Here is a 9,910-nt window from a genome sequence, read left to right on the forward strand (position 1 = left end):
ATTTATCCTGCTCAAACACTGCACTTCTTACACTGGTGAAGTCTCAAGACACAAAGTATGAAGGAAACAATTTACTGACTTGTGTGGCACAAAGGTTTGCCTCCTGTTTCAGCACTTCAGTCTAACTAGATACTTTAAACTGGCTGAATTATGATCTGCTGTTCTTGTTTAACTTGAGGGCGATGGAAATACACGACCACATATTTTCTTCAGGTTGTGGATTTGTTACTGAACAAAAGACAACTGGATTGATTTTTCAACTGACAAGAAGCAAGAATGAAATCTAAGACAAGGAATCTCAAAGAAGAAGACAGATTTCCACCTTCGGGTGAAGAAGGCAATCAATAGCATGCCTTTGCATGCTACAACTTTTGAGTGACTGAAAGACAGCAGATCATTTTCCAATCCTTTTGTCCCCAGCTGCTCAGCCTGCCTTAATTAGCTACTGCTTTGAATGCAGTTCCCTCTCCTTTCCACACATGCTGCCAAAGACCTCAGCTGAGAAAAAAAATTGCAGAAAATCATCTTCCTCTCATCAGTGATTCATATACTCGTGAATTTATGCCCTGCTCAGCTGCCTATCCCAGACCCCACTCAGTTCTTTGCATTTTAGTCAAATGCCTCAATCAAATGCCCTTTAAGCTCCTGTGTGGCTCTGTGCCAAAGATAAAAATGTATTTCCTCTATCCACCACCCAAGCTTGCTTCCATTTTTACTTTTTTCCTTGCTACTGTGTTGCTATCTTCCATTTGTTGTACTCTGATCACTTAGGGCTGGTCTCATAAAAGCTCCCTCTGGTCTTATACCAAAGCTTTTCTCTCTCCTTTCCTAAATGGAATCTGTCTGCATAACCTCCTCCTAATTCTCCCTTATGTGTTACAGGAAATTATCTGGACTCCGAGATTTACAATCCAGCCATTGCCTTCTCCATGAAAGGTAACTAAAATTAACTAGCAAGAAACACAATCCTATAGCAGCCAGTTGAGATTTTTCAAACAGGACAGAAGATAAGGCTGAAGCCTAAAAAAGAACAACTCTGAACTCTCATTTCTTCACCATAAAATTAGCTCATAATTAAGAGACTCTTGTTTCTTCACAACTTCCTGGTCTCATTTTAAATTTCTGCAGTTAATGCTATTCCAGTTTTTCCTGGTTGGACATTTTCTTGAGAATTGTGTCTTTTCCAATGTGGGTTTGTGATTGTACCGTACTTGGAAATCCTGTATATGAGGAGCCCAGAGCGCTGTAAAACATTTTGACAGATTGTTCTTGGAATCAAAACGTTTCACCTGAAGGGCATAGTTTTCTTGGGTGGAAAATAACAGCTCATTTTCTTATGCAAAACAACTCTGTGGTATACTGGAGACACACAGAGTTATTCACATGGAAAAATATCAATTATTTTGTGAGTTGCCCATGCTGTGCGGTGCTGTGGAAAGGCGGGCATTTACATAGTGCTGTGATTAAGGTGTATTTGCATTCCCCTGTGACAGGCGTTTCCATGTCCTTAGGATGCCAGCAGTGCTTGGATCGTGTTGGCTTCTCCCAACATAAGGGATGTACTCAAGTCCCTGTGGGCTTCGATTGCTCAGGGCAGCAGAACGGTGACTTTTTGTTCTGCTGAGGGGACAGCACCACCCAAGCAAATCTTGGCATGGAATGGAATTAACAGAGGCCAGGTGCTGAAGAGCCTTAACACACTGAACCTGATCCAGGAAACACCAACACATCCACTGGAGAATGTGAGCTCTTCTCACTTTGTGCTCAGGTGAGTACAAGGCAGCCCTTTTAGGAACGTACATAAAAGGAAATTATTTCTTCCATTAATAAACCAATGGTTTGAACATGTACTATTGCTTTAGACTGTCTGTTGTGATTAGTATCTAGGTCAGAGGAACAAACAATGACAGGCCTCATGCCCCTCAACAGCCAATAGCTTTTCATAAAGGAAGATAACTCAGCAAAACTAATGCCTAAAGATAGTTAAAGAATAAAAGCTGAGCATCAGTAAAAGTCAAGCTGCGAGCCTAAAAGTTCTGAAGATTTAAGTATTTAATAAATCAGTGGTCATTGGCAAAGTTGGGAATGTTTAGTCAGATCCACATTCCCTTTCCTACAGTTCCAGCTCTCCTGTGTCATCAAAGGCAGAGGACTCAAAAATCCATAGCCCAGTCCTGAGAGTTACTGAAATGTTAAGCCAGAAGCCTGACAGATAAAGTGAAAAATACCCTGCAATTAGCTGAGCAGGTAAGGGCCTGAGTGACTCTGCAAGTCCAGTCCCAGCTGTGAGTGAACTGAAGCTGCAGAGGTGTGTGTCAGCTGGGTCCAGCAGTGTCAGCCGGGCCCAGATTCACAAAAGTTTAGCACTAATTCTACATGCAATTTCCAGCCCATCTCTACTACATATTCATATTTCCTTTTGTTTGATACTGTTTATTATGAATAGCCAATACACTTGCACAAGCAGCTGATGCATTTGTTTTAATACTGAGATCACTTTTCTCCTTATGACATTTCAGCGAAATATCAGAGTTTCTCTCCAGACACTATTAAGTTTCAAGCAGAGGAAGCACAGAGAAATACAACCAGCTGGTTTCTATGGGAGGAAGTGGCTGTGCCTACCTTTGGTTAGCAAATTTATTGTTATTGCCCCAGAACAAATATCACAACAACTCTGCTACCTGCTGTGCACCTGAAATATTTTCAGCTTGCATAGACTGAGCAGTCACTGACAGAATGTTGTGCAGTGGTGAGAATCCCTCATAGCTTCTTTGTGGTTTTGTGAATTGTGAGCAATACCCCATAAAATGCAAAAGCATCCATCCAGTCACTGTGTGTGCTAGAATATTCCTGTTTTTTAGCATAGTTCTGTGGCTGCTAAGACTGACTTGAAAAATATCCACCAGCCCTGAAAATCTTTAAGAGACGTTCGTGTCTGCATCACTCAGACATCAGGCTATTAGAACAGAAATTTAAAAAATGCATGTGTGGCCCCTATTTGGGATTTTGTTTTGAAATAAATGTATACCACCTGATGATATTGAGGAAAAAGTAGGCCCAGATCCTGCAACCCTCCCTCTCATAGCCAAATTAAGTTAATTTACCATCACAGTTCTAAGGTGGGTAAATAGTAGAACCTCTGGGATTAGACATGGGGAAATTAATAGAACCAGCCAAGAATTACGAGTTGCCTAATTTGGTGTCACTTCTGTCCTCACAACTGCACTGACTTTTCTGGCATGACACTTAGAAAATTCAGGTTGTAGCTATTTACACTCTTCCAGGCCAGGAGCTCTCAGAGAAATACTGGTTGGATTTTGTATTATGTTTATTCCCCTTTACCAAAGCTCAAGCCTGGGTCTGAATCAGGCCCAAAGGATCTGATGTAAATGCAGATGCTGAGGTTAGTCTCACTAGCAGAATGCACGAGAGGCTTTTGGTCCTGTCTGGCACAGAGTATGTACTCTGGAAATAAGAGAAAGGAACCAATTAAGCAAAGTAAGAATCACAGCAGAAAATCAGGATGTTAATTAACATTTCTGTTCTTCTGCTATAATGTTTAGAAGCAAGAAGATGCAAAGATAAGGAATTACAGAAAGGATTTGTATTTTGCTGCCAGGAATCTTTTTTAGTAATACGTGGGACTGAAAGGGTTATCTTGGGTCATCATTTCTAGTTTTCTGCTAATAAAGACAACAATTTAAAATAATCTCATAAATATGTGAAGCTCTATCTCCAAAGTACAGAGGAATAGAGAAAGCAAAAAATTCTACTGGGAGACTGTAAAAAACAACATTTTGTGAAGCCTTGTTCTGGTTTTCAGCCTGAATTTGTTTGCTGGCTGTTTATATATGTTTTTTCTATAACCATTATGCTAAAATAATTATTTTTTCTCACCGGGTTACCGCTGTGTATACAGAGGACAATCATAGCTCCTCTCTGCTTTCATCTTAGAGACAAACTGGTCTTTTATTCTTCTCCTGCAAGACAGTTCAGTTCTCCTGCTCGTCCCAGTAATGCACCTCTCCAGATCTATTTCCATCTGATTTCATCTTTCTGGAGCACAATTGACCAGATTCACTGTTTTTTTGTCCCATGCGAAGTTCATCAGATAGATTGGCCTGAAACTTCTTTTACAGATCTACAAAAGGTAAGGATAAGGAATAACCTCTTACCATTGCTAAGGGTGAAACATGGCATGTGGTGCTTGGGTTTTTATTTCTGACCTCAGAAGATAGACATGGCTAAAATAAGAAAGATGTTCTCAGGCAGGCAGGAGGCAGCTTTGTCTGTGACTTTACTATAGAGAAAAATCAAACAGGACCTATACTCCTAAGAGTGCTCTACTAGGTGTAAAATATTTTAACCGAGAAGACAAAAATCCCTTGGTCTGCAAGATGGGATCCCTGTTCCTGAACCACTGGAATTTTATGTCAAGTGGAGACACTGAGAACCAGGAATCTGGGTAATGTGAGTAAAGGATTTGGCCTCAGGACGAGATTTGGAAGGAGTCAAGAAATCAATCAGTAAAGCCTGCTTGCTCAGGAGAGTGAGGGACAGCAAGGGTTACACAGAGGAAGCAAAGAGCTGGGGATGTAAGAACAATTATCAAGAGACGAGACAAATAAAATAGACTTGCACCTGACTACAATCCCTTTTCTGGCAGTTCTAGAGAGCAACAAGGTCCCCTCTGGGGCTTTTCTGCAGGCTAAACACTCCCAGCTCCCTCAGGTGCTTCTCACCAGACCTGTGCTCCAGCCCCTTCACCACCTGTTGCCCTTCTCTGGACTTGCTCCACCACCCGTGACCTGAACATTCCTGGTCAGGAATGTGCTGCCATTGGCCCCAGTCCCTTTGTGTTATGACCACTGTTAGGTGTGAATGGCACTGTTAAAAAATATGCCATGTTTTTGAAAGAAATCATTTTAGAGAAGATGTTGAAAATGTTTTGCCAGTGTGCGTTGTCCTGTTTGGTTATTCACGTGCTAACTGTATTGTTCCTGCTGTCATGTTACCTTCAGCTTGAAGATCAGTCAGAAAAAGAAACTCTGCCTTCCCTGTGACAGTCAGACAAACCCACAGTGGAACAAAAAATGCCTGTGAAGTAAGTTGCTGTTTATGGCTATTTTAATCGTAGGAGATTTATGTGACGGGATGACCACGTTTGAATAATCCGCACAGCTTTATTTTCCTTCCCCCTTTGAAAGGGACGTGACCATTTTGATCCCTTGTTGTCAATTCTGCTTGCCATTCCCATTAAAGTAAGTCCCACATGGTCAGTGAGATCATGGCTCTGAGTGGTGAGTAAATATTAAAACAACTAATATTGTCCATAAGAACAAGAAGCAGAACTGTCTGGTTTATCCTGGTCCTTCGTTTTGATTTTTTGCTTGACAAGAAAGCAAGTAAACATCTAATAAAAATCTTGAAAATTTGTTATATATTTGATAAAAGTTTCTTACTGTTGCTAAAAAAACCTGTCTGCTGATTAATTCCATCATCACATGATGTCTTACAAAGTACAACATAATGCTATGTTTAGTTTTCATTTGTGTTTTCACAGACTTACTATATTTGCACTCCAGTTTCCCTCATGTATGTGTTTATATATAAATATGCACAGTTTTTTCCTGCTTAAATATTATTTTTGCACGCTGGATACAAGTAAATTGAGAGCTACAAAAAAGCTTGCTTAAGGTGTTGCTGCCACTATCCCTCGTAATAATTATAACTACAGCCACGTAATATCCTGACACTGTCATATAATCTCTTCATAAATTTGCAATAAGAAAATACCATTTCTGGTGATGCTGAGAAGTGGTGGTGGAACACAGCTCTCAAACTAACCTGCATAATTCAGAGAGCAGGGTTTTGACAGCTGAGCTCTCACAGCCCCCTTAGGAACATCAAATATTTTTTACAGAATTCGAGCATGCTTGGGATTTTTTTGTGCTGAGGTTTTTTTTTAAGAAAACTGTCAGTATTATAGAGACAAGTAAATTGAGAGCTACAAAAAAGCTTGCTTAAGGTGTTGCTGCCACTATCCCTCGTAATAATTATAACTACAGCCACGTAATATCCTGACACTGTCATATAATCTCTTCATAAATTTGCAATAAGAAAATACCATTTCTGGTGATGCTGAGAAGTGGTGGTGGAACACAGCTCTCAAACTAACCTGCATAATTCAGAGAGCAGGGTTTTGACAGCTGAGCTCTCACAGCCCCCTTAGGAACATCAAATATTTTTTACAGAATTCGAGCATGCTTGGGATTTTTTTGTGCTGAGGTTTTTTTTTTAAGAAAACTGTCAGTATTATAGAGAACAAAGTGTTTGCCCTCATGTCTAGCAGAAGCCTACAGCAAGCTGCAGAGGAAGAGCCAAAACTATGAAATTACTCAATTATTTATACCACTGAGAAGCTGGTATGAGGCCCGTGTCTCCTACTAGTGTTGGCTTGATAACATTTTAGACAATTCCAGTCATTCCAAGCAAAAAGTGTCATACAAATTAATGCTTAATCCTTTGGAACTCAAGAAGAAATTCAGCATAAGCTCTAGAACTTTCCTATCTCTCCTATGCTTTATTAGAGCTCCAGCAGCTTCAAGCATTATGAGTATTTCCAGGATGAATAATCAAGTCAGCAGTGTCAAATATTTCTGGTTTTCAGTGTGTAGGGTAGGATGACTGGCTCCCCCTGCTCTCCCTAGCAGCCAGCCACACCATAGGCTCTCAGCCACCACAGGCTGCACAGGGCAAAGATCACAATGCTATTTTCAAGAGTAGATGTTGTTTCCACAGGTCAGATGCTGGGGAAACCATGGCCTGGTCCGAGTCTGTGGATACAGTACTAGCCAATAAAGGTAGGAAATGATGGGAAAATAGATGTGTTTTTAAAACGTGTGTCATCCGTTTGCAAACATTTCTGCCAGGTTTTCGTGCTGCTCTCCAGTTCTGCTCCCCACGTGCACTGAACCAACCAGAGCTGCTGTCCTGAAAGGTTTGTCCAAGCTGCAAACACAATATACCTCTAGCCAGAGCTCACAGGCAGGCAGAAATGCTCTGAAATAGATTTTATTAAGGTAACTGCTAAATTCCCTTCAATAGTTTCATTATTCATATACTTTTACATAAAAAACCGACAAATGTTTTCTTAGGTATTCCTGTTCCAAAGAAATATGCATGCTGTGCAGTGACTTCCAGTCAAACAAAAAATGACATATCTGAAGTCACTTCTCCCAGAAATGTCATTTCTACAGACCTGACACCACAAACCACAGGCAATTTGGAGATTTCCTTGCCCCTGCCCCATTTCCCTGCAGTAACACTGTGGCCTGGATGCTGGGGTGCCTCCACACTGTTCCTGGATAGAATTAACTTGATTAACACAATTAAATTTGGGTACTGTCATCTTTCTTTTCTCAGAACTTGTGATTTGGGTTAATTTTAAAACAGGTTTTTTTCCAAACAAACCTTTGTCTCATTTTTTCCCCTTCAAAGTGAAAAAAAATTAAAAAGAGGAACAAAGAAGTAACAACGAGTCCATCTTTTATCCAAGTCTTAATATTTCCTTGCAGGGAGATGGAAGCACCATTTAGGCAGGGAAACTCAGCTGTGTGGGGAGCACACCAGCACAGTGTGACCTACATTTCTGCTTGCTTCTTAACCCAGAGGTCAGCCTCAAATCTCTGATTTCCTGGCCACTACAAATCCTCTTGAAGACCAAAACCTCCAGGATCCCCTTTTAACAAAGTGCTAAAGAGACCAAACCACAGCAGGCAGATGTTGGAAGCAATCCTTGGTCAGCAACTCATCGAAAAACTCTCTTAGTCCCCTTATCAGTGCTATAATTTTAGCTCCTTTTTATTTCCCCTGCAGCAGCTTCTCAAACCTGGCTGCTGGCTGACATGCAAAACAGTGGCAGATACATGGGTTACACTGTATATACCCAGCAGAAATATAAATGTACACGTACACACGTGTATAAATTGCACTGGTCTTGAATTCTCCTCCACCCACTATCTCACACATTTCCCCCAGAGGGCCTGGCAGCTTTTCGGACATTTTTGAAGTCAGAGTTCAGTGAAGAGAATGTGGAGTTCTGGCTGGCCTGTGAGGACTTCAAGAAAACCAAGTCCACCAGCAAGATTGCCTCAAAAGCCCGAAAGATTTATTCTGACTTCATACAAGCTGATGCTCCAAAGGAGGTAAAGAGTTTTTTCTCTATGTGCTTTGGGTACTGAGGATAGGGATGAAGTGGAAAGTTCAGATCCAGACCTCAAGGAATGACAGAAAATACAATTCCACCTGGCTGTACCTCCCATTCTCATGTTCATTATTTACCAGGTAGGAAACATTTTGTGGAACTGTGAAGCAAAGACGTTATGGTTTGCACTCTCCATTCTTCACACTGGGAATAAGTTTACCTCACCTTCTGAAATTTCTACCTGAAGTTTTAAGGAAATTTATATTCAATATAATTTGTTTTCTCTAACCATTTTTCATAATGCAGTAAGCACCATTTCCACTGTATTTCAGGTACCAGAGTATTGGTAGGTTTATGATTGCATTTGTTCTTTTGTATAGGTATTTTTGACATGATAAGAATGCAAAAATTTCCATCACAGAATTCAATTTTATCATTATTTCAAAAAGGCTTCCTGTGAAAGAACAAATTGTTTATTAATCTTGATTCATTTTCTGCACCTCAAACTTTTACACTGATGTTTTTGCCTTTGCTAGCAAGAGTGCTTTAGATGTCCCCATGTCTTACACATGATTGAAATCTATTTTATTATTGTTAAGAATCAAAAAATCCTTACAAAATACATAAGGCCAAAATCTAAAATGATGCTGAGTACCTTCACTTTTAATTTACTCTTTGATAATCAGTACTTCCTAAGATTTGGTTTGGCAGCAAGATGAGATATCAAAAGCAAGCTTTTACCTTCTCTTTTTCAGTGATGCCATCTTTTTAAGAGCCAAATAAAATGAAGAATTCAGTCTGCTAGAAAAGGAAGGGATGAGCTTCCTGTTTATTTGCATCAGTCAGGTTATTTGGGAGGAAATTCAAATGCAGACTGTGTCCTGTGCACAAACAGACCTCAGCTTTCCAAGCAAACTGACGCTGGTTTCATGCTCCTTTCTGCCTACAGATCAATATTGATTTCCATACCAAAAACGACATCTCTGAGAACATCTCTGAGCCCACCCTCAGCTGCTTTGATGCTGCTCAGAGGTCAATCTACCGTACAAGGAACTGGTAAAGAAGCACCAGGACAGAAATCAGAAGAGATGGCTTCCATTTCTGTGAGGAAAAACCTGAGGCTTTATGAGTTGATAATGTCTCCCATTGCAATTCAGTACAGATAATTATTAATTATTAAAGTGATTGCAGAAGCCACATTCAAGAATCACCTGAGAGAGCTTGTTTTTAAGCACAAAATGCACATGATACTTTCTAATAGCAGCAGAGCGATAGTCAGGTAGCAGGATGGAATATGCTAGGCACTTGAGCTACCTTCCTAATAAAAAAGTTTGCCATTGTCATTTTTTTGCAGTGTTTGCTTCCTTTTTCAAAGAGATTTGACATTTTTAAGCAGAATGTTTTGGTTTTCTTGTTTGCTGTTGATTCCTCTTTAGACGTATGGCCTCAAAAATAAATCCCTTTCAGGCGCCTTGATTGAATACATTTACTCTTGCATTTATCATTTTTTTTGTAGCTTGCAGAAAATTTTAAATCCTCTTTTAAACATGTTATATACTAATTCAAAACAGCAGAAGTAGAAATATGGTCGGTAACACGCTATGATAATATTTAATAAATAGGCAGCTGCTTCCTAACAAATGTTCTTGGCATTCAGAGCAAATTAATGTTTCATAATACAGCTGTCTTCAATTTTCCTTGTGT

General features: G+C 40.0%; 1 protein-coding gene across 1 annotated transcript; it reads left to right on the forward strand.

Annotated features, from left to right (window-relative positions):
- Positions 1-210: 210 nt before the first annotated feature.
- Positions 211-9,682, forward strand: RGS21 (regulator of G-protein signaling 21). Its single transcript, XM_008630200.2, is given in 8 exon segments — positions 211-936; positions 1,494-1,768; positions 3,955-4,150; positions 5,022-5,104; positions 6,787-6,863; positions 8,041-8,207; positions 9,156-9,251; positions 9,254-9,682. Coding segments are annotated over 5 exon segments (411 nt in total). The 5' UTR covers positions 211-936; positions 1,494-1,768; positions 3,955-4,150; positions 5,022-5,093; the 3' UTR covers positions 9,314-9,682.
- Positions 9,683-9,910: the final 228 nt, after the last annotated feature.

This window comes from Corvus brachyrhynchos, unplaced genomic scaffold (assembly GCF_000691975.1).
Source record: "Corvus brachyrhynchos isolate BGI_N302 unplaced genomic scaffold, ASM69197v1 scaffold101, whole genome shotgun sequence".
Taxonomy (NCBI): domain Eukaryota; kingdom Metazoa; phylum Chordata; class Aves; order Passeriformes; family Corvidae; genus Corvus; species Corvus brachyrhynchos.